We start from the raw sequence: 26016 nt of genomic DNA on the forward strand, positions 1-26016 counted from the left end.
AATTCATAACCTCTTTGAAAAGCTTAAGAAGATGAGAAAACTTAAAATCAGCAGGAATAATTACTTCCCCCCTTTAAAATTGAGCAGCAGCCTATCAAATGAAATAAACTCTGTCCGTGCTAACATTTGAAACAGCTATTGCCACAGAGATAGTCTCTGAATGTGGGTTAAGGCAGAGAAGAGTGAGGGAGTATGCTCTCTGTCTTATCTCGCTCTGAGGCAAATTCACAGAGAGGAAACACTGGGTATTCACCGGTCAGGTCTTATCGTGCTGATTGGTGCCTGGACGTGTGGTAGCCGACCAGAGGAAACTTACCAAAAACCTGCAGAATATTCTTCCACTTGCACTGCTTCAACCTACGTCAGATAGCTTGGTGAAGCATTTAGCAAGGGTGCACAAAAATTGCTAGACAGAGGAAACCGTCTTGGCCTTGTGCTAGCTCCGAACCCTCGCGCCCTGGAAAAAAGCATCTGTGAGTTGCCCTTGTTTCTTTCTATGCTCTTCTGCTTTTAAAAGGCTTCTGCTGAAGAAAACCATTTTAACCAAGGCATTAGCTTGTGTTCCACCGTCTGCTTTTGTTCCAGCAGATACCGACTGTGAATTGAAAAACAAGGATTGCATGGGATGCAGATACTGGAAATAGCCTGCCACTTTGGGCAGCCTCATGACATATAGCAAAAGCTTGTGCCTGCCTTTTTAAACTGTTTCCCTCTCCTCTCCCTTAAGCAAATCAAGAGAGCCTTTACCAAGCAACTGGGCCTTTTTAACTAATTTCACTGCATGTGTTTTCTGCATTGCTAATTTATGTTTCCGGGTAGAAGTAATGTGTTAGAACAGTGTGATGAAGTTACACTTAATAAACCAACGCAAACAGTTTGCTAAGTAACTGTCTTTACAGAGAACTTTGGCACCTCCTATTAGTGATATATTTTGTTACTGTGAAGCTTCTGGTTGCATTCCTGGCAAAAGAAGGAATCAAATTAATGTGCTGTTAAAATAAAATCAGCCACATGCTAATTATTGCAAGAAACAAATTAGTGAAACCAGACTGTATTCATTTAAATCAGATAAATAAGTACTTCCTCCTACATGTGACTGTTTGCTGTTGTTGTGAATATAGATTTTGCAAATAATCTTGACAATGCCATCTGACAACTGCTTTACACTTGCTGGTAAAATTACTTTCATTTTCTACCATTGTTCCCTCTTGCACGAAATACAATTGGCCTGGTACTATAAAGCACTTCTAAAGCAGATAGAGCAGGACACTAGCAGCATAAAAATTAAACTTCCCAACATTTCCTGCACCTCAACTGTAATCTTATAACTGATTTTCTGAACCAGGCATATAGTGGAGCCTACACCAGCTTTCATCTTTTTCCATTAAACTTTATTGTGAGAATACAGACGGCCAAACAACCAAGGACGACCAGTGTAAAGTTTATATGATGCCTCTGTAATGCCACAGTCTCTGCATGAAAATTTGGCTCCTGGTAGACTTTTTTAGCTATTTATAGATCTCTTGATACAGGAGACAGACTGAGTTAATTATTTACAGAACTGAAACCCTTGACTGAGATGACAGCTTTTGACACTTATCTGTTTTTTGCAAACTCCTGGTGGCTCAGTCTTATCTTCCTTGCTTCTTTTTAAATTGAATGGAAGCACCCATATGAGCCTCACTTACAGGAGAGTATTTTGCTGGTTATTTCGACTAAGACAGACACATGACTGCTTTGATTGCACATCAATTTGCTTGGCAAGTCTCCTCTGCACCATAGGGTTTTAGCCAAAAGAAAGACTCTTCTTGATTCCTGCACAATGCACTGCATGTCTCTGTGTCCTTGCACTTGCTGGACAGAAGCAGAAAGGCACTGTAAAGCACATCACAAGGCCATTACATTTTGGTTGCTTGCAAAGCAATTTTGTAGCCCTGCTGAAAAGCAGACAGGCAGTTATGGTTTGTTGATTGTCAATCACTTACTCCTCTTTTAACCCATGGAACATCTACATTTACAAACTGGGTCAAGTTTACTAACCTAAATGATAGCAAAACTTTTTCTTTTAATCAATAACAGACAATTCTGGTAATTTGATTAGGTGTATTTATTCCAAGAATTTTATTTCCAAAGACCCTCACGCCCACGGTAAAGGCTGCCACCAAAATTCAGTAAGCGTAGACTGCTCATGGCAACAGTTGCTTGGGCTAACATTGTATAGTGTTAATTCTGTGCTGTGAGTGATTTCCAGCTAGGTTTAGGTACAAGAAACAAGAAGGTATTTCTGTATATTAGCTGAATAGGATTTATATGATCCATCAACTAAGAAAGTTCTACCTAGAGCTCGTTGGCATCTTTCTCAGTAGAATCTACTAATGTTTTTGAAGTTTTTTCTCTACTTCATCTTACATCCCCACTACTGACAACCTCAATCTTTCAATGCTTTCAAAGCAAGCCTTAGAAATACTGTAAGGTTTGATTTTTTCATGTGAATTTTCTCTTTTTGTCCTTGTGCTTTTAAGCTCCATTTTACACCAAAATCCTTAGAAATATCCCGAAAAAGATATCATTATATAACTCTATGTAATTATTAAATTCCTAATAATCCCCTCATTTGCAATACTGAGAGTAACTGGCAACTGTTGGAATTATAATTTTTTGCAATTTCGCTTATGTTATTTGAATATTTTGAAACAAGTTTAACAAGGAAAAAGATCCAAACTTTTAATAGATGATTTTTTTATTCAATAACACACATCCAATAGTAAATTTTCAGGCAACTTTCTTCAGAATATTAAACTATTTTTAGATATCTGAAGCATAATGTTCAATATTTAAGGCAGGAAAAATAGCTTTTCTTCTCTTGTTATGGAATAAGAGAAATCAACACTCTTGGTGAACTTTTTAAAATGCAGTCATTTAGACAAAAGTGCTGTTTCTTGCACATCATCCAGAATTTTAATCCTGTTTTAAGTTTAAAAAGTAATTAAGGGACACTTTTTCTAGTTAGATGTTCCTTTGCTTTTACTGTGACTGCTTACTGTAAATCACAAGCCACCAGTGGCTATTTCTGCTGTCACAAAGACATTATTGTGATTTCAGATAAAGAGCAACCTGCCATAGAAACCTAACAGCAGTTCCACAAACACAGAATAAATATAATCAGTACAGGAAAACAGCAGGAGAAAATTAACTATTGGAAAAGCAACCATTTTGGTTCACTGCTGATATAATTCAGCAACAGCTAAAATTGAGTTAAGGCATTTTTAACTAAACCGAATGTGTATACTCCCCTGTAAATAGAAAGCTTAAGAATTTTTGTCTGTGAATTTAAGCCCAATTTGAAATGAAAATGTGAAATAGGGCAGTGAAGGTATCAGAAAGCTCAGAAATGGTATTATAAGGTTGTGAGGCCCTGGCATTTGACAAGTTGCTGCACATTAAGAGAGAAGATAATAAGTCTATTTTTTACTCTCACTACAGTTATTAAGCTGAGAGAAAATAATGGCAGTGGACAGTGCTAGAGACAGAGTAAATGGAAAAAGTTATAAATTCCTTTTTTATGTCCAAGTTATGTGACTACTAAGGTTTTTGTTAGGAAACACCAGGCAGAGACAAGCAGACAACTGAAAAATTGATTGAGTCATCAGCTTAAAAGACTTGGCAATACAATAGCTGACAACTCTGAAACAGCTTTTAGAATTCCACATTTCTCCTACAAAACTGTAAAACTAAACTTTTAAAAAGTGTGTGTATTGTATATATTTTAACTCCGTCATTTGTGACCAAGGAATTTCACAGATCCATAGTGTTTTGATTTGGTTTTCCTAGATCTGTTTCAAAATTTATGCTTGGTTTGTAAAACTTAAATTTCATGTAACAAATTCTCACATGAATACAGATCTGTACATACAAATTCCATTACTGACTCCACAGATGGTAATGGTAGAACAATGTATGCAAAAATTAGAACTTGATCATGTACAAATAGAGATATCATTAAGGCCACCCTTAAAAACATGACTACGCTGTATACTTTCTGATGCTGGTCATAGTTGTCATCACATCTTCAAACAGACTAACACCTGTCAAAACTGATGCATTTACTCCTCAGAATAGATGGTAACTCAAGGTATGTCCTTTCCTAGTCTAGCTAAAAGTATTCAGAAAGAAAAACAAAAACAAAAACCAACAACCAAATGCATACATCTTGATTTTTAAGATTCTAAATAAACAATGTGTTCACTTTTTTTTCACAGCCTCTTTTGAAGATTTGCATTTCCATGAGTCAGGAATTATGAACAAGGAGTAAGTACTGTACCTGAATGTTTGCCAACCTCTTTGGCACTCTATACTTAGCTGTTATTGCATTTGATTATTGATGTTAATTTTATGCTTCACTCATGCTGGAGGTTATGTGGCAGTCTCACACTCCATCCACATCTTCTGTAATCTGTTACTGCCTTCTACTTTTGTCCTTTCTGAAACCGCCTGCGCCTGCTTTACATCCTAGTTCTGAAATCACTCCTCCAGGATGATTTCTGCAGGGTGTCCTCAATTCCACCATGCTTCTTCTAGTATCCAGTATTTAAAACTCATCCGTCTTTCTAGCAGAGTAGTTCAGAGATTTTAAATAAGGTAAAAGAGCCATCAGCCAGATGCTAGTCATACAGTGCTACTGCCAGTGCTGATGGGATGCAGCGGGGCAGTGAAGCTACAAATGAATTACACATATGCAACTTTGAACAGACCTCAGAAGATAAGGAAACCTACGGATCTTCCAATTCCTGGGAAAAACACCTGCAGCACTCTAGAATCATAAAATCGACTAGTTTGTAAAAGATCTTTAACATCATCAAGTCCAACCTTTAGAGTTAGCTTGTAGGAGCCTCTAGTAGTAACAGTGTGGATGGCGAAACAAAGTCTAGGCATGATTGTGAAGCCAGCTAAAATACACTGAATGCATGGCCAGAGTCATTTATCCAAGGTCATACAGGGATTTGGTAGAATGTGTTAGCAAGGAATGTACTTTCCAAATCCCGCTCTAACATTCCTCTTCACTGAGAAACTGTCTCCTGTGTCTCCTTGTCAACAAGGACATTCGAAGATAAGGTTTTTCAAAGCAGTTCCAGATTCATATATTAATGGATAGCTCTAAGAATATGTTTTAAATAACCTGAAGCCAAAGGATTTTTCCAGGGGTAATAAATGTACAATTATTGTGTCACAAATTATCCCTAAACATATTTCTCTTGTGTAAACCTCTGAAGTGAACAACTTCCGGGAGATGGAGTCAATAACTTCTTGCTTTCTTTATGTGCTTTGGTTTCTTTCTCACATACTTCTCCAAATCTATATCTGTCTCTTGAAAAAAAAACAAAAAAACAAACCAAACCAAAACATTGAGACAGAACTGAGAGGAAAAGACTGAAAGAGGCTTTTGTGTTTGTCTGAGATATCTTTCCCAAAGGAAATCTGATTTTCTAATAAGGTGACCCATCTTTCTTCTGTGATGCGAAATCTCCATCTTGCCTCTTACCCACAGTGAGTATCTAAACTTCCACTCAGGATACCTCACTTACACCACTTACATTGGTGTTGCAACACTACCGCTGTAATCTAACTTCATTTTAGGGTGGCTTTGCTTCTGGGTAGAATCACAAACATGTTCACTACATGAACATCTAGCAGCATACTGACTGCCTGGAAGTGCTATGTGTTGCATCAGGATTCAACAGCACACACAGAAAGGAAATATTCAGCACTGGCGTTTATTCCCTTTGTTGCAGACCAATTCAGTTATAAGCAACAGAGCAACTCAAATGCTGTCAGGAATGTATTTTTTATTTCAAAATACGCCTTAGGTAACTGAGAGTAATTGACAGTGGGAAACAACTCCCCAAATTAGTCTTTAGTTTTAGATTTTTCTGTCTCAGACTTTTCATAGATTTACCTTTTTTCTTCTTTATATTTCTCCTGCTCTATTTTTTGCATCTCTTCTCACATTACCTCTTCTCCATGGTTTCTTTTCCATGTTTCCTCCAGCACACCCAAATGATGGGAGCCGTCATTCAGGGCCTTCCTTTAAAGACACTTCCATTCCTTTAACAGCTCCTCTGACTAATATGAAAATGTATTTCAACAACTGTAAAGCTTTAATTTGCTGTAATATATAAGTGAACAGAATGGTTGAGGTTGGAAGGGACATGTGGAGGTTTTATCTTGTCCAGCCCTGCTGCTCAAGCAGAATCAGCTGGAACAGGCTCCTCAGGGCTGTGTTTGAGTTCTGAATATCTCTGAGGATGGAGACTCCTCAACATCCCTGGGTGAACTGTGCCAGTGTTTGACCACCCTTAGAGTAAAGAAGTCTTTTTTTCTATACAAATGGGATTTCCTGGTTTTCAGTGTGTGCCCATGGACTCTAGTCCATCACTGCTCACCACTGAGAAAAGCTGGGCTTTCTCTTTGCTCCCTCCTGTCAGGTATTTATCCTCTGAACAGTCTCAGCTCTTTCAGGCTCTCCTTGCATGGAAGATGCTCTGGTCACTTAATCATCTTTGTGCCCTTTCACTGAACTCACTCCAGCAAGTCCATGTCTTTCTTTTACTGGTAGCCTGAAGTTCCATACTCTAGGTGTGGCCTTGTCAGTGCTGAGGAGTCACCTTCCTCAACCTTCCTGGCAACACTCCTCCTAATGCAACTCAGGATGCAGCTGGTCTTCTTCGTTGCAAGGGCACATTGCTGGCTCATGTTCAACTTGGTGTCCACCAAGTGGTATCAACTACTTCTCCTAGTTTTTTATCTCCTGAAAACTCGCTGCTTCTGCACTCTGACACATCATGATCATCAATGAAAGTAGTAAACATTATGGGCCCCAGCATCAACCACTGGAGTACACTACTGGTGACTGGCCTCCAGCTGGACTTTGTGCCACTGATCACAACCCCCTAGGCCTGGCTATTCAGCCAGTTTTCAATCTTCTTCAATGCCTGCTTATCTAACTCACATTCAGCTTGTCTGTGGGGATGAATCATATACATATATGCAAATCCTATTATGCTGTAGCTCTTTCTCCTGTTCTTTTCTCATTCTTCTGATAGCATGTTAGAAAGGATGCTATCACATCCCATACATATTTCAATGCCCTTGCAATTCCCAGAGTGGGGCATGTGTGTGTGTTTGGATGGAGGAATTCACCCTCTGACTGATCTAGGAGCTGTGGAGCTCAGAGAGCAGTAATAGTTGAGTGTCTAATTTCGGTTCAGGTTTTGAGTTATGCTAATTGGTAGTTTTCTCCCAGGGACACAACCATATTTCACTTTTTTCATCTGTTGGCTTCAGGGTAGAACTCAAATTCACAGGAACATAAGGAAGGCCATGTAATTTCTTAGTTACAGGCTTGCAAAACCCTCAGGTTGTGCATGTCATAGAGGCAGTGACAGAAGCTGTAATTCAGAACATGTTATTTCCAGCAGCAGCAGATTGTGGTTTGGGGAGGGGGAAGTTGTTGGAGTTTTGTGAAGCTATGGCACTGCTTTGTTCAGGTTCAGGTCCATCAGTCAGGATCAGCTCACATTTCCACAAAGAGCAGGATGCTGCAGCTTCCGCTTACCACCCCGGCAGAAATGATACAGATCTGTGAAAAGGTTTTTTTTTTTTTACATAAAAGTTCAGTCTCTACTTCATTTTTTGCTGTGGTTATTTTTAGGCACTCCAGGCACCAAGAAAATGTTACTGCAGAAATACCCTGTAGCTACCAGATCTTGTAAAGAAATAACCAACTTATTTAAACTAGTTAGCTCTCTACTGATAGTAACATACTGACAGCAGCTCACTCCTTAGTAAAACCAGAGTATTTACCCCCATAAACTGCAGCTCTCAGTTTAAAACTAGCTTCAGCAGATTCACCTTGGCTGCAGTCCCTCTAGTAACTGAATTAAAGATATACAGTTAGGTTTTATGCATGGGGTGGAGGGTGAATTTGTGTGTTTGTAGGCGCACTACCATAATAACCTAGGAAAAAATCATGTTCTGCCAGGTAACTCTGGTCAATTCTTTACAGTAAAACTTGTGTGTATAAATGGCAATATCAGGCACTTGCAGATATTTTTCTTGCTCAGCTGGGGAAAGGGAGACTTCAATTATCAGTGCTCAGGCTTAGCTAAATGAGAAGACTTCACAAATACCCATCTTGTGAGCTATCACAAAAAATACAATGCATGTTTTAGGAAGGTAGGCTTTCACGGGGCATGGGGCCTAGGAAAAAGAACTGGCAAATCTGATTTATTAAATTATGAACAGTTCCTGAGGTCTTGCCAGGTTTATACTTTGCTATAGCAAAACAGGTTTATACTTTGCTATATCTTTTATAGATGTCAATTATATAGCTAGTCAGCTTTCCATCTTAGTCTGCCTACCTTTTTGAGACTGATTGATCAGTAGCAGGACTTGCCCAATGTGAGTCTATAATTTTGAAGGTGTTTAAACACAATAGCAAAAATTATGATAAAGCACGTGTTTGGACCACGATACACAGCATCCTGTAAATACAGAAATTCACTAATCACTAATGAACTGCTGTAATCCCTCTTCCGGCAGTAAAACACATGCCTGTGGACCTGACCAGTATAATTTCTGTGGAAAAACCCATGTGTATAAAGTCACTTAGCACTTGTCATATCAGAGATATAATTAGTAAAATAATACATAACACGTAAGAGATGCACATATTTTCCTCTCCCACCAAAACCCCCCAAAACAAAACAAAAACCCAAAGCCATTTATTCCCTCTAACTTGGAAATCAATGGGAAATAAATACCTAAATACCTTTAAATCCATGAGCTTAAAATATGTTAAAGTCAACATACTCTTTCATCCTCGAGCAAAGACATTCTGAAAATCTCTCAAAGCTTTGCTGCAGTCAGGCCTCTAGCACAAAAAGCAACGGGATAACCTAATATTCCTGATATTTTTAACTGAGACCATGAAGTAAAATAATGTCTAAAATTGTACTGTCTTATGAAATAACATAAAAGAGAACAACCTTTGTGGTTCACCCTTCCACATGCTCTCGTTCTGTGGGTGCAGTATAGAAATGGGGCTAACACAGAGTTTCCGGAGCAAGGCACTCATCCTCTTTTCTGTTTCCATTTCATTTTCTCACAAAGCTGACCAGAGGGAAGGAACGTGCGGCTGCGATTATCCTCTTCAAGGTCTCATAACAGCCATGCAATATATCACCTTAAAAAAAATGAACAAGTTGCCCTCAAGGCTGAGGACTGGTGAAACCTCCCGTGCTAGATAAAACCACTGCTTTCAGTTCAGCTACAGCCCCTGCTGTGACTGCTCTTTTGAAGTGCTCACAGGTAGGGGCAGCTCAGCACAGAAAGCCCTGCTGTTTTAAAGCAAGAAGCCTGAACCCAGGGAGCAGCTTACATTCTACCTCTTCTGGAAAAACTCCCGCTGAGCTACAGGCAGAGGTATTCAAATAGAGTGATGGGTACATTGGAAATTTTGCAATTGATTAAATGACACTTTGCATGGGAAAGAGGCTTAAATTTAAACCAAGGTCTTTGCACCAAACTGTAACATAATTATAAACCGAATTTTAGCCTGTGTTTCAAGTCTGGTGGCTTACCTTTGTTATGGAAGTGGATTGCTAACTACACTTGAGACTGAAGTTGTTGTGGTATCACCTGCATCTAAAGCAGATACAGGGATGTCTCTGCATTGAAAAGCAAGTCTTTAAGTCAAGTTCCAACTAAGCTACAGCAAATTTAAAGCCAATGTTTTAAGACAGCAGGTTTCTTTTTCTGCAGAGACGAGCTTCAACCCCAGCTGTGAGTACTTCAAAGGCATAGATGCCACAGCTGGAACTAGAGCTAGAATTAAGATGCCAGCTTCAACACATGCTAGGTTTTATGATCCAAAGTTTTCCAGCATCAGTTTTATGAGTGTACACATTTTAATAAATTGGAAGTCATCTATAACACTAATTTGCAATTTTAAATATAGCTACACTCTAAAATATTATTTAGATGAAGTAGACATTTTAGCATTTTTGAGTTATTTACGTGTCAGAGGCCTTCCTTTCCAAAGGTTCACAAATATACCTCCTGTAGTTTTGCAAGAGGCTGAAAGTAAGATTTGCCTTTATTAGCATGTCAGGTAGAACTGTTCCTATGATCAATCAAGGCCCCTGAAATATTTATACAATATACTGAGGAATGACTTCACAATCCAGCCAAGTACAGTGTTTCCTGCAAAAGGGCCAGTTCAACTATACAGACCTCCCTACCTTATCCCTGTTTCACAGACAGGTAGTTCTGCCATTGTCCATCTGCTGAGCTTGGCATCTAAAGAAAGGATCTAGACATAGGCAAGACACACAAAAGGAAAACTCCCTGCTGGTCCATTGTCCACAGGGTATTGAACGAACAGGAGCAGAAAAGTATTTTAAGAACAGGCTTTGGGGGTGCTGTCAATTCCAATTTTTACTCATGGGTTTTCTTTCCTCTGAAATGAAGCTCTACTTTTAAGAGTTTGCCCTTTTATTTTTAATGAAAAAACTAAGTCAATAATTTACAGCCTTGCTGACAAAAAGGTCTCTTAAAAATCTTCTCAAGATTTTCTTGGTGAAGTAGCTTTATTTTACTTTGTATTAATTATTTGGTGAACGAAGGATTCTGGCTTCTTTGGTTTTATTTATATGTTTCCCCTCCTTCAGAAAAAAAAAATTAAAGGAGGACAAAAATATAGAGAATGGGATGAAATTAGAAGGGAAAACTAAATTAAACTGCAGACAGCTTGATGCTTCCTGAGAGTCTTCTCTACATACTCATTACAGCTTCCATTTCCTCCCTTCCTCCTCTGGGCAAGAGGCAATGCTCCATTTTACTAGCCCACAATGAGAAACAATACAATGTTTTCTATCTGGCTAGTCTAGAATTACTGCCAATTAAGCTGCTCTGTGCAAGAGACATTAAAGGGTATCTCTTGTTCTATACTGGGGTTTACGTTTTGTCTGGAGCTACGAAGTTTTTTCAGCCTTTTTAACAAGGGCAGTACAATGTCTTTGGAGGGATTATATGCTTGCCCTTTTCTTACTGCGACTTAAAGTATAATAGAGAGCTATAGAGTAAATATAATGGTGTAATTAACTGGAGTGGCTCTGCTGATGTTATTAACCATGAGCGTGTAACTCAAGTGGCTTCTGAATAGCCTCAAAGCCCCAGGAGTGAAATACAGCTCTGTATTCACTTCATAGCCATCTGTTATTATTAAAATATGCTGGAAGTTTTAAAGTAAGACATCACTATGAGATGCTGGAAAATGGTTTTCTAGATGGTACCTGATTGCAGGACCAGGCAAAAATTATAATACATTGCTACTAAACATTAGTTTTATTTACTGTGTCACAGCAAAGACATGCTTGTAATGTTGATTACCCATTTTTTTTTCCCAATGCAATATTCTTTTTCATTTTAATTCTTTATTCTGAGCAGTTTATGTACTTGCAACATAACTATAGCCTGCATTAGGGAAGAGTGAAAAGCATACAGTTCAAAGCCATTACGGCTCTCCCTGCTCTGTGGTACAGAGCCTAGCTTGTGTGAGTCGTAGCTTTATTAAGGTCAACATTCCAGCAACTAGAAGAGCAGCTGATGCTCCTGTGGTTTTGATCTGAACACACTCATGATTTCCTTCTCATCTGCTTTCCCTCATATACTAAACATTTATATTTCAGAATTGCATGCTTAAAATTCACCTTTTAATTCACATGCAAACACCTTAAAATTTTTATTTTTAAGGTGTTTATGCCATCTCTGGCCCCTGGGAAAGCAAGACAGGAACCCTGGCTGGGACAGCAAAACTTTAGCAGGAATCAAACCTTAAGCTTTTAGCACAGAATTGGAATTTCTTGATTTTTTTTGCAGCTCCCCTTATTACATGCAACATCACTCTAGTGCTACTCTTAGAAGATATTTCAGGACAAATTGTTGAAAAAATGAAACTGGTCACAAGAGGTTGCTAATCACTCACTCAAAGGAATCTAATAAACTGGGCAAGGTAGACCTCGCCTTTTTCCTTTATAACAGTACTCTGGCCAAGTGTCTCAAGTAAAGCCAAGTATCCATGAGCCTCTGTCAAGCCACTGTAATTGTGTGCAAAGAACTGGGGGCTGAGATGAAGACAATCAGTAGAATTGTGAATCCAGTTGCTGATGGGTGATGTGGGGAGATGGGATTGTGGAGCGTGTTTAATCCAGATCCAGGAGTGGAGTTTGAGACTAAAGTAACATGACTCTGCAAGGTGCTTGGCATCAGATGAAGGATGCTGCTGCTATGGACAAAGACTTTATGTTTGTTTGGGGCTATATTAAAACTAGTACTAGAACTGGAGTTAGTGTAAAGCTCTCAGAGAGTAAGAACAGAAAAGATGGTTGTGTTGCTGAATGCCAGTGCTACCCACAGGGCCAGCAAATGCATATTATTAAAGGTTGCTTTACAGATGGATATGTTTTGTTGAGACAAAATAACATCTGGGGCAAAAATGAGGGAATTAGATGAGCATGAACCGAATTTAATATGCTGACAGATTTGATTGGACTGGTAGAGTTAGGATGAGAACCACCCTGAGGGATGCAGAGCCAGAAGCCAAGGGAGATGCTGGGACCACTGGGCTGGCTTTGCCAGCCAAAGCTCATCATACCACCCCAGTGGGACAAGCATGGTACCCAGGGGTGGTACCCAAGGCCAAGCTGGGAAGTCAGTTTCTTGTCAGGGTTACAATCATGTCTAATGAATGCAATCATGGTCAGACACAGACCAGTGGTTCCCGGGGAGGTTCAAAGTCAGGCTGGAAGTCCTTTTGTGAATGAGGGTCTGAATCAACAGGGTTCACAGCCAGACATGGGCATGACTGTGGCTGAGCTGGAGACTGATATGCCTATAACACTGCCATTGGGTAGGGTCTGACAGCCACCAGGTGAGCTGCAAATGGGATCCTGGGCCATAGGCAGGGGTGAGAAAGGCCCCAGGTGGGGCTGGTCAGGGCCATTAAAACCTATCAGTGTCCTCAAGGCCTTGACAGTAGAGATTACGAGTTACAGGAGTCCCTGAGCTATCTTTAGGGTTCAGAACCGGGACTGAGGCTCGAGACCTAAACTCTGTGGAATTAAGATATGGGCTGACAGCAGCAGCAGTATGAGTATATCTGTTGAAGATTTCACTGAAATGTAGTTAAGTACCACTCAGGGAATAAGTGGTTAGTAAAAGGCATGGTTCTCACCTGGTTAGTCAACACCAGAGGATCTGCTAATCTAGCTGGCCCTGCCCAATCAAAACTTTTACATACTGTAGAAGGGGATAAAATCACTGTAGTGCGCATAAAGAGTACATTGTGGACATACTGGGCACAGATAGGGTTATACCTGCCTTGGGCAGAGGTAAACCTATCTGTGGGATTGCCTTCCTCAAGGACCTGGGTGCACTTGGTGAGTAATGTGGAAGGGTGGGGAAGTCTGATGTGCACCTCAGAGGGGTTTGATTTTGGATGAGAATGGCCACTGATTTGAATTTCATGTTTATTGCTATACGGTAACGTATGTCATCACTACTATAGTTGCTATATGCCATATCAATGGTATTACAGTAAGAATTTCCCAGATTAATGAAGGATGAATTCTGATGAAACTGAGCAAAGTGCGCCAATAATAGAACTGAAAAAACATAGCAGTGATGGAAGCAGAACTGGTTTCAACCGTTTTTAGTATATTAATTCATGTTAGTAAAATAAAATAATTTTCTTGCATCACATGCTCATATTTGGCAGCCTTTTGGCTGCCAAAGGGCTCCTTCTTCTTTTGGTAGCATCCTGATGATGCTGCTGGTGACATCTACAGAGAAAAGTACAAGACTTTTGCAACCCTCTGTCTGCAACATGAAATGTCTGTTGCTGTCAAAGGAGAATATCTCTGTGGCTATCATTGACACCTTGACAGCAGGAAGGAAAAATAAAAAGTATTGACATACACGAATACAAACGCAAAATCAAACCACCTCAGAATAGATGTTTTTAGTAACAGAAAGTAATTCTTTTGACAAAACGTATACACACGCAGAACAAGGCACAGAGTTTGTGGAATGGTTCTTCAGTGTTGGTCATGAGGATAAATGTTACTTTCTTTTTAATTCTCCTGGGCTTCTTCTTCTAGGTTCTGTTTCATATTCTCATGAAAGAAATAATACAAAAAATGGTCATTTTGGATGTATAGATGTTATTGAATAGTTTTATTTGTTGTAAGTTGATTGAGTTTTACTTTAAAATATAGCAAAACTCTTTTCAGGTTTCACCCAAGATACTGCTAAAGTATCTTCTCCCCTGCAGTGGAGCCTACCAATTCTCATTTGACTGCCTTTCACAGAATCACACAGAATCACAGAATCCCAGCATAAGCTTTTATTTGCAGATATTTTGAATATGCCTTCTTGATATTTAACCTTGTGTTGTTCAATTTGGGTGTGGAGGTTGGAGTTTGGTTTCACTAGGCGGGATATCTCAGTACAGTAGACATTTGGGATAACATTTTTTAAAGTGTCATGTTATGGCTATATGGTGAATCTCCAGTTCATTTTGCTGTGTTCCTTTATTTAGCCAGAATGTATATCATATGCAATAGCATGTCCATATGAAAGCACTCCAAAGTATGCTAGAATAAGGACATGCAGCAATGTAACTGCTATTGAAAATGGTAAACTGGAAAAGCATTTTCTGTTTTCTGACTGACCCCTATTGCAAAGAAAGATATTATAGGAATCTGATCAAAACTCTCTTGAAATCAGTAGGGATTTTCCCATAAACTTATTTGGCTGTAGGTCATTCATTGGATTATGAATGAGCTTGCTGATGAAATGATGTAATATTAATGATTCTGCCATTAGCGCAGAAATAGCAGAGGTGAAGGAGATGTTTTGAGAAGGTTATGCCATTAAGTCAGCACTATTGATTTTTACCAAGTAGCCTAACAACTGTGCTCTCCCCAGATATGAAAACACTATGTATGGTCTCTGCTCCCCTAAGAAATGTCTAACAGCAACTAAAGTTGCTACATGCAAGAAATAAACATAGAAATAAAAAATAAACAATTGAGAATAACTGGAAGAAATTAACTAGTCCAGTGGGGAGCCACGCCCCATACCTGGTTTGATTCCAAAACCACTTCATGCAGAAAGGATGGGTACAGAGAACTTAGAGGTTTTATCCCCTTCAAATCTCCATTCATCGCAGGCAAACCTGACCTAACCAGTTTGTGCTGATCCAGAGTGTCCAGTTATTAACAGAACAGTTTGTTTGTTTGTAGTTCCTGGACTCTGCTTCTGCTTCTGTTGAACGCCTTTCAGGGAGAGAACTGGGACAAGGAGTAAAGATCAGGCTGCAATTGAAAGTGATGATTTGAGAATTTTCTTCTGAAAGGAACTTTGTGCCACTTGTGAAATGTGTCTGGTTTTCATCTTTGCCAGCTGCCAGAACCAGGCACTTACAAAAGCTTCAGAAACAGCAAGCTCTATTCCCCCCAGTTCCTCACCTTTTGTAAGCTTTTCATGTAGACATCTAACATTTCACCTACATATGTGTCTGTAGCTGTCAGGCAGCATGAACTGAAATCCCAGGCAGACTGGGCAGCTGGCAGTGCAAAGCCAATATCCAGCCATGACTTCTGAAGAGTTTATACCCTGCAGAGTGGGGCACAACGGCTGAAGAGTGGTCAAAGGCAAGAAGAGGATTAATCAGAACAGACACAGATGGCAATCTAGGCCTGATCAAGATTAAGTTGGATATTATTAAGTTTGATATTATTAAATTGGATATTAAGTTGGATATTAAGGTGGATAATTGAAAAAGAGAGAGGAAAAGAGAGGAAAAAATCTCCAAAATGGAGGTTTGTTTGTTGTTGTTTTTTTAATTTTCAGGGGAACTTAAGCAGAGCTAGAGAAAAGCCAGTCCTCAAACATGAATGCCTACAATGGCAGGTTAATTGAAACATGTCATTTATATGTCAGGAGTGACATGAATGTTGAAATAAGCAAATATAACTTATTCAGCAAAGCCCCTTCTCTTTCTCCCAAACTGTAGCACTTCTTACATTCGATTGTTCTGTGTGAGTTCTACAGATTGCTACATCAATACACAAAATATTCTGTGAAAATTACAGGTCATAGATACCATTTTCCAGTCAAACTCTTACAGAAACCACTGGTTTATTGTCTGCTGTCCTCCACTGACAGCTTTGTGTTTAGGAAATGCTGATGGCTGTTTTTCTAACAAAATGCAAAAAGGTAATTTAGGGGTTTTTTTTAATCATCAAGTTAATTATTTTTATTTATTTGCTGATGATCCAAAAACTCCAAGAAGATGCATAAAAATGAAAGAACCATCTACGCAGGTACTTGCTTGCTTTCGTTTTTACTTGGAAGAATGACTGCTATACTTTCCTCTAATACAGCAAGGAAATTGCTCCTGTGAGAATACTTGGAGCAATCATTTCCATCCACCTATAAACTGGATTTCATTGGCAACCTGTAACTACAGTGTAATGCTGTTGGTTTCACAGATACTAAGGATGTGAATATAGGTTTACAGTGCAGTAGCTGTAAAATGGAGTGCTTCAGTGTACACTGTTCTTTTCTCTAGCCACATATTTCTCTCCTACCTTGAGCAGGGTAATTTTATTCTCCCTGGATACTAAGAGCCATATTTTAGGTTAGACTCTATGACTGGGAGGGAGGGATCAAGCACTTACATTATTATATTTATATGCAGATTATGCCACCTTGACTCAGAGTGAAATTAAATTAAAAAGCTGCTTACCCATTAGCTCCTTCCCTACAGCAGACAGCAAGGAAGGACAGAAATGGCCTTTTCTTTGAGTTTTATCTCATCATTTGCCTGTCATGTATTATGGGTCTGCTCACGTTGTTTTAAGATTTGCTGTTGTACAGAAGCAGCAAATCATCAGCGTAACAGGAAAAAGGAGGGATTTTTAATTCAGGCACTTAACTCTGAACCAAATATCTTCTCAAACAGCAGGTTTGCCTAGGGCTAAGGGGAAGGTTGCCAGACTCTGATATGTGCTAGAAAGAGCATATACCCTGGGCGTAATAATAACACCCTGGGCAGTGTTGGGTTGCACAGCACCTCCCCAAATTCTCTGGCAAGTAGCTGTAGCCAGCACAGCATCCTCTGAGATATCATTTGTCTGGCTTCTTAACTGCTACCAGGATGTTGCTAATCTGTGGAGGAGACGGGAGAGATCAAACCTTCAGCTCTTGACCGCTGAGACTGAAGTACCTAGGTATTCTCTAGGCAAGTGGGGAGAGAAGGCTTTAGCTTCCTTTTTCACACCAAGCAGTTCTGAAAAGATTTCAAGCACTAGTGAGAGAAGCAAGAAGTTGAATACTTTTCCCTATGACTTCCCTGAGTAAATATGGGGTTTGAACTCTCCATTACAAAATGCAAGGGCAGTCATAAGCAATGTGGAAGTGTGGACTCAAAAAGACAGTAAAAATAGCTTGGCAGGTAAGAACATGGAACAAATCTGAAAACTGTACTGGTTAAAAGAGAGAGGCAACAGTGAAATTAATTTAAATTATATACAGATGAACATTCTGAAGGACGCATATTGCAGGCAGAACTATCTTTAGATGGAATGTTTTCCAATTCTGCATGTCCTCTGAAAGTGTTTGCGTTAGCAGAATCTTCATGAAAAACTAACCCACAATCTTTTCCCATTCACTTCTCTGCTCTTTATTCCAGGAGAAACTCTCAGTCACTTAGATATAAAAAATCCCAAGGGGCTGCACAGAATCCAAGCAATGTGAAAATGAAAATAGTTGCAGGGATGCAACTTTAAACCTCCACAAAGTGTTAAACTCATCCCCAGACCAAGTTGAGATGAGGCATTGTAATTGAATGACTCCCACTTCTATGGTCACAAACCTCAGTGTTTCAAGAGCCACTTTTTATTGTTACTTTATTACTATAAGCCATTTTACATACACACTCACTTTAGTATTTAGCTGCTTGGACTGAAAGACGTGAAAGTCCTATATGATAGACTTGTTCATTTGTGGTTTTCCTCATCTTCTCATAGAATATACTATTTCAGGTGAGTTCAGCAAAACTTGCTAAGAGACCAGTTTTATTCACACTTAAAAATCGTTTTTATTTCCGTTCACCATTTGCCTAATCTCTAAGTACCTTTTGGGTACTTGCAGCCCCTGTCTCTCCTAACAGCGTCTCTTCTGCCAGCAAGTCTCTGCCTGACAATTTATTAGTAGTTCAAACTACATGAACTACAAACTACATGCTTAAACAAGTACATATTATTAATGAAGCTGCATGGTACTACCTTGTGCAAAGTATACTACTAAGGAGAAATACGGGAAGGGTTAGGCAAGGAGAAGGCAGGTTCATGATTCATATTATTTTATTCAAGGGCAAAACTTTCATGCCACACCTCCCTGAGGAATCTTTGCAATGTGGTTCAGGTAATATTGCAGCATTTCATAGAATCATAGAATGGTTTGGGTTGGAAGTAACCTTAAAGATCATCTAGTTCCTACCCCCCTACCATGGGCAGGGATGCCTCAAACTAGACCAGTTTGCTCAAAGCCCCATCCAACCTAGCCTTGAACCACAGCTTCCCTGGGCAACCTGTCCAGTGTCTCACCACCCTCACAATGAAGAATATTTTCCTAATATCTAATCTAAATCTACCCTCTTTCAGCAGCCTGATTTTTCCATCAGACTGCCAAGCAGATCTCTTCGTTATAGCACATCTTGTGACAGACCCCATTCTCCTGTTTAGCCTGGAGAAGAAACGCTGACAGAGGATCTTATCAGTGCATACAAATATCTTAATGGCGACTGTCAAGAGGATGGGGCCAGACTTTTTTCAGTGGTGCCTAGTAACAAGATAAGGAGCAACAGGCACAAACTGAAACACAGGAGGTTCCATTTGAATATGAAGAATTTTACTGTGAGGGTAGCAGAGCTGTGGAACAGGCAGCCCAGAGCAGTTGTGGCATCTTCCACTCCTAAGATACTCAAAACTCACCTGGACACAATCCTGTGCAATCTGTGATAGGTGAACCTGCTTTGGCAGATGGGATTAGACTAGGTGATCTCCAGAGGTCCCTTCCAACCCCAGCCACTCTGTGTTTCTGTGATTCTTGTCAGCCAACACCCTCAAGTCTCTTCTTGATTCTTATCTCAATCTGTTCTCCACCTAGCCTCTGTCTGTGCTTGGGATTGCCCTGACCCGTACGCAGGACCTTGCATTTGACTTGAAGTGCCCAAAACCACCCTGCTGCTGTGTGAATGTTTTCTCTTATTCCACAGGAGTTGTGGGAAGAAACCTGTGCCAAATACCAGATCTTTTCCAGGCATTTCTCTGCACAGCATGGTGTCACGCACAATAACAAAAAACAAATCTCCGTTTTGCAATAGTAATGGCTTAGAAGGCACAGTCTCTGTTTGCAATTAAGGTTGAGTAAAATATTTTCTTCCTCTACAAGATAATGCCATCCTTTTCTCAGCCACAATCACTTTTCACTTTCTCATCCCTCCCATCCAGTACAAAGTCACCTAGCTAGGATTCATTACAGCAATTCCCAACAAGATACACATAAAAGTGCATTCTGTGATTCCTAACTGTCACCCTAAATACTTGCATTAACCAGTACTAGAAAAGTGGGATTCATGAGACATTTGCCAAGGGACTCATTTCCCTGATAAAGCTACTTTTAATACTTTTTAATATTTTGCTTATTAATGCAGTTTGGCACTAAGGAGATGTCTGTATTCGACATTCCTAAAATCTACTTTTAACCAGTACAATAATTAACTAATGTTCACTGTATTTGTGTTTCTGTGGGGTTATCTGAACTGATATTATGTTGATTGGTTGATGTATTTATACATATAATTTCAAAGGTTGCCAGGGAAACCAAGAGCACTTCTTTTTCTAAAGAAAATAATTCCAATTAATTGTGCCAGTCATCATTTTTAAATCATTTTGCAAGTGATCAGTAACATAATTATTCTAGGAGAATATAGCCTTTAATATTTATTATTACATTTCTAACACTTTAGGTAAAAAAGCCCAGAACAAGTCTCCTAGATGACATACTTGGAGCACCACAGCTGTAGCAGTTTAAATACATTAATCATATGCGCATCTGTTTTATGGATTTTTTTTCTAATGTCACAACATTAAATACGTTGCTCCTGTGGATGATCTTCCTACTGAGTCATAAAACTGACCTTTAAAAATTAAAAGCAAAAAAAAAAACCCCTCCATTTTAGGGCAATATCTGGAACATATTTCTGAAGTGGTTAGGCCCTTACCTCAGACCCAGGCGATGTTTGTATGCCTGCGTCAAAACTATGATCCTGAAACCCCCGTCACAGCTGAAAGGTCAAATGACTCTTCCCTCCCTTCCCTTTGGCTCTGCCTGCCTGTGCGCTTGTAGCAGGCTGACCCTGGCTGGCAGCAAAGCTCTGCACAGCCCCTTGCTCACTGTAACCCACGTGCAGTGGAGACAGAAGAGTAAGTGAGAAAACATGTGGGCCAAGATAACTACAGTTACAGGTAAAGCAAAAGCAGGTCAAGGGAGGGGATTCTTCTCCTCAGCTGCCAGCACTGGGGCCCCGAATACAAGAGGGACATGGACCTGTTGGAGTGAGTCCAGAGGAGGCACAAAGGTGATCAGAAGCTGGAGCACCTCTCCTGTGCAGACAGGCTGAGAGAGTTGGGCTTGTTCAGTCTGGAGAAGAGAAGACTCAGTGGGGACCTTAGAGCAGCTTCCAGTGCCTAAAGGGGCTGACAAGAAATCTGGAGAGGCACTATTCACAAGGGTATGTAGTGAGTACAAGAAGGAATGGTTTTAAGATGACAGAGGGTAGATTTAGATCAGATACTAGGAAGAAACTGCAAAAATAAGTAAGCACAAAACCAGGTAATCTCAATAATATTTAACCAATAAGGAATTGCTTGGGAGTATTTTGGGCCAAATTATGCCATTTACAGTCTCTCATGAAGAAGGATTTGACACGAGTATGGCAGGGCTTTGGAATGTAATAACTGATTGAACAAAATGTCAGGCAGTATTTAACTGTTTCACATAAAGAACTGCAGTCAGAGGAGAGCTATTTGATACAATAGCTACTTTTGTTGTTTCACTGTTGAAAAGGAAGTAAAGAGAGAGAATAAAGATAAGAAAAAATGGGCTTTTCTATCTGTTAACAATCTGTACTTCAGCTACTGACTTAGACACCTTTTATTCCTGGCAAGTAAAATTTACCCTAGTAATAATCTCCTTAAATGCTGTGAAGTAAATCAACTTTCAAATGGAGTGTCTCACAATTTACCTCATCATTTCATGACTCTTGGAAATCTTACAATTTTTGAAACAGAAACTTCTAGATATCCAATTCATCAAAAATTAGTCATAATTTGTTGCAACAGAACCCATCAAGATGAATTGACATTAATGTAAATGTCATCCTTATTTCTGTAGGTGCTCCATTACAATTTGTCTGCAGTTAAATGTTAGTCAATCATCACTTAAAATGAAGCCTACCCTTGATTTCTCTCCCCAGTATATCTTCTGGCCACACATAATGTAACCTGAATCTTGAGCTGAATGGGTATTGCTGCTCTGTCTGTGCCACTGAACTGCACTGTCATGGGCACACAGGTTAGAGTTTGTATCTGGTGAGTCTGGATTGAGTATAATAAAAGGAAAAAGTTATAGAACATAGTCAGTTAAGTGAAATTCCACATTCCCCTTAAGTTCATAGAGGTGAAAGTGTGTTAAATTGCTCAGAAAAAAAACCCACCTTTGTGCAGAAGGGAGCAATCTTGCTGTAACATTGACCAGCTTTAGCCTTATAATTAGATATGGGGATTTTAAAAATGGCATAGCTGTATTTTAAAGAAAAAATTGTGAGACTTTTTGTAATCTCTTTAGGCAAGGTAGGGATTTTATTAACATAAATCACCCAAAAGGTCCTAAAAGTCCTCACAGTCTGAACCCATGATAAGTCCCTGACAAATCCTGTACTTCTGAGCCATTTGTGCTGCTGGTTACCAGTAACATATATGTAGTTCTAACTCATGGAGATAGCCAGCAACAGAGGCATTGTGCAGCATCCCACACATAGACAAAAACCAGACAAAACAGACTAAAATAGTTCTCTGCTGAGACAGGGGAGAACCTGCAGATGGTCACTCTTCAGGTGTGTGCTGGGAAATTTGCCACCAGAAGTGTCAGGGAGGAGGAATGCGGTAAATTCAAAGACACAAAAAACCCATATTCACCATATATATAATATTCATATGCAATAGATTTTTGCATTTGTAACATACACTGCATTAGAGGGTGTTGCAGAAACACTTCTGCAAAGAAAAAAAATATTCTTTTAAATGACAAAAAAAAAAAGATACATGAATGATAATAAGCATAGAGATGGCAGAGATCAGTTACCTGTTTGTATTCCAGGTGCTCCAGACAGATAATTCAGCAGTATAGATTTAACCATTTAACCAAAATTCTCTATGGTTATAGCAAGTCTCCAAGCATTCCTCTCTCACTAACTCCACAGCTGAAAATAAAACCATTATCTTCTCATTCTTCCAAAATCTGCGTCTTCGCATTTGTGCCTTTTAGCATTTCTACATTGACAGTGAGAAAAATTAATTTATGTGCACATTCAAATACTGATTGAAATGGGGGGTTGTTGTTGTGGGGCTTTTTCTTTTTTTTTTTTTTAATAGGATTTGGGGGCATGTTTATAAAGACAATTTGAGACTTGATTCAGCAACACTAATCACAGGGTCTATGAATTTAAAGGAATTTGGGTAGGACTAGGTCCAAGTGATGCTGCTCAAGAGACCATTACCATCTTTAAAATCTGTAGGAATTATTCATTGAGATAACCCTAACTCTTTTGATGCAAACGCTGAAGTCTCTGGTCATCAAAGGGTAACACCTGAAATCATCTTGATATAAGGAAAGCAAGTGCCTGGAAAACACAGGGTTAAGATACTTTTAATTTAACTTAGGTCTAAGATAGAGAACAATGTTTGTGTTGTAAGTCTGTGGTGTGATAACAGAATTTAGTAGTCTTACTAACATGAGTGAATTATTTCTTTCCATCCTTCTAATGAGCGACCATCCTTCTAATTATCAGTTACTTTGGAGACAGTGACTCCCAAACATCTGCTAGCTTAGGATACTCCTTATCTGTCCTATCCTGTTACAAAGGTCACACTGTTCTAAATCTTTTGCCAGCTATCGGAAACTTGCAGATACAGTTGGTTTCAGCTAATTTGTGATTACTGGGGCATCCAACTGTGCCAAAGGTGAAAAGTGCACCCTGAGGAAGACTGCTTACTTCATCTTGAAGACTCCTGCCCACGACCATCGGAGGGCAGCACACAAGCTCCAAAAGGGAGGAGACTTATGATAATGAGTACCTAAACTAATGGTAATATCCCCTCCGAACTCTTGGGAACCTAATGAATATACATGTTTGTGTGTAATAAATATCTGCTTGCTTAGCCCCTCGGTGTGCAAGTTAGGAGGAGCGATCCCCCTTGCACCCAGCGCTGTAATAAACATACCTGCTTTATAACTCTCTCTGAGTTGTAGAGTCTGATTCCGTGCTTCAATCTCAGTGTTTGTTTCAAGGATTTACAGATCAGAATTATTTTTACTGAGTAAAATAATGAGCTCTAAGTGGGGATCAAGAGCAACTAGAAGTAGAGAGGGGAAAAGAACTGGTCTCTGTTGCTTTGATAGCTACCTTGCTGGTGTTTAGCAAGTATTTTACTAGCAATAGAGAAGTTGAATAGGTGCCCCTGAGTTTTAATTTTTATTCATTTGTACAAGAGTTTAAGTACCTATTCAAAAGAAACCAAAATACTGGATGCAGAAATTCAGTTTCCAGCTTTTCATTCTCTCAACAGGAAACCATTCTTTTTCCCAAAGAATCATAGAATAGTTAGGGTTGGAAAGGACCAAGATTATCTGGTTCCAGCTCCCCTGCCATGTGCAGGGACGCCTCACATTAGACCGTGTCCCCCAAGGCTCTGTCCAAGCTGGCCTTGAACACTGCCAGGGATGGAGCATGTATCACTTCTTTGGGCAACCTGTTCCAGAGCCTCACCACCATCACAGTAAAGAACCTCTTCCTTATATCTAACCTGAACTTACCCTGTTTAACATAGTTGAAAACAACAGAAAATCAGCAAAATATATATAAAATAGAAATATTTGAGGTAGAGAATACATTTACATATATGCATTTCCCAGATTTGAAAATCTTTCAATTCTGCTCATGCTTATGCTTCTTCCCCACTTACTGCTGCTTGCTAACAGTAAACTTTGTTCAGTTCTGTCAGAGCTAACAGGAAAACAATAGTGCATTGCCCAGCAGATTCAAACAGCAGGAAGACAACTTTGCCAAAAAGTAAGTAAGTAAATAAATTACTTTTTAAAGCACTGATAAGTAACATCAATACAAGCTTTATTATTGATGGGTTCATGTTTTAAGCTGCAGATAGCAAAAGACCAGATGACTTTTATGTGGTTTACAGCCTCCTCACTGAACAGGAAACCACTCAGCTTTACTCTTTGTTCAAAAGCTGCTGCTAACCTAAATTATTTTGTAATTCTAACAGTGAGACATTTGAAACTCAAAGATCTGTGTTGGTATTTCAAAACTTTGGGTAATTTGAGGGTAGATGCTTAGATACTAGGTAAAATGAGCATGCATTAATGCAGTCTTAATGTGATCTCTGGCCATATCTTCATTGAACAATATTTTTTTGCTATTGTTTTTTAATACTAAGCACTACTACTGTAATGATCCATCGATGTTGCTGGACAGGCTGATAAAGAGCTAAGGTCCAGCGGGCAAAGAGGTTGATGGTGAGAGAACCATCACCCAGTGCACCAGAGTAAGGTCAAGATCCATTTATGTCGTTATCCCACACTCAATATATCTCTTATATTCCCTATGGTAGAGTAATAGCAGGATGGAAGAATAGCACATCAGGACTGGGGGAAATTGTTTTGCTTCTTCTGCTGGCTGGCAGAATGGGATAAGCACCATGTGCAGTGGCACAGCTGCATGCTGAAGAGAGGTTTAGCTCCTATCTTCCTAAGCAAATTCATCCCTTGAACAATCCTGAATATGTTAAAGCATCAATAAGGATGTTACAATATTTATGTCTAAAATGAATGCTTGTAAAATGAGCAGAGCTGTCTGTAACTGCATCAAACTTGGAGCTACAAGTGAACAGAAAGGTAAGGCTTGACCCAAGATTGTTGAATTTCAAAATCTGCCAACTCATTTTTCAGATTTAATTATTATCCTTGTAGCTTTCACTCACTCTGTTAAGCTTGACTCTTCAAGATGTTTCATCGAACAGTGGCTATTTCTAATATTTAAATGGATTTTTTTTTTTTTTGTCTATAGATCTTGCTCAAACATATGCGCAGCAATGAATCTGGACATACATTCAAAAGGTAAAATTCTTTCATTACTGAAAATAGAAGTACTATATTGTGTCTTTTTACCATATTTATGACTTGGAGTCAGTGATAGTTTGTAAGATGTAGGTGTGAACAGATCAGAACACTGTATGATCATAAAAGTTACAATTAATTGTAAGGAAAAAGGAAAAGACATGGATACCCACTAAGTGGAAACTGGATAAACATTAATGAAGAAAGCAAAAAGGTGTTTACTTCCAGAGTACTGCAAAAAGTCATCCTTTTGTTGGAAAACATTAATTTGATTGATGACTTCAAGAAAGCAACTGAGGGAACTTCCCTTTTTCCTCTGCTGCCAGTCATGAAAAACTCCCCTTTTTTGCTGTTTAAAAACAATGTGACAATTACACAGGATCTCAAAATCTGATTCCATGACAGATTATCATCAGC

General features: G+C 39.2%; 1 protein-coding gene across 2 annotated transcripts in view; it reads left to right on the forward strand.

Moving 5' to 3' along the window:
- Nucleotides 1-307: 307 nt before the first annotated feature.
- CLNK (cytokine dependent hematopoietic cell linker) overlaps nt 308-26016 on the forward strand; it is a 56418-nt gene continuing 30709 nt past the window's right edge. Inside the window, exons 1-3 of one of the 2 annotated variants that reach the window (XM_065659301.1) lie at nt 308-473; nt 4260-4308; nt 25550-25599. In XM_065659301.1, coding sequence (XP_065515373.1) covers nt 4298-4308; nt 25550-25599 — 61 coding nt within the window. In that variant the 5' untranslated portion in view covers nt 308-473; nt 4260-4297. Of the gene's footprint in view, nt 474-4259; nt 4309-24465; nt 24539-25549; nt 25600-26016 lie in introns of those variants that run through there. The other variant, XM_065659309.1, reaches the window with a different exon arrangement.

Source organism: Lathamus discolor, chromosome 1, assembly GCF_037157495.1.
Source record: "Lathamus discolor isolate bLatDis1 chromosome 1, bLatDis1.hap1, whole genome shotgun sequence".
NCBI lineage: Eukaryota > Metazoa > Chordata > Aves > Psittaciformes > Psittacidae > Lathamus > Lathamus discolor.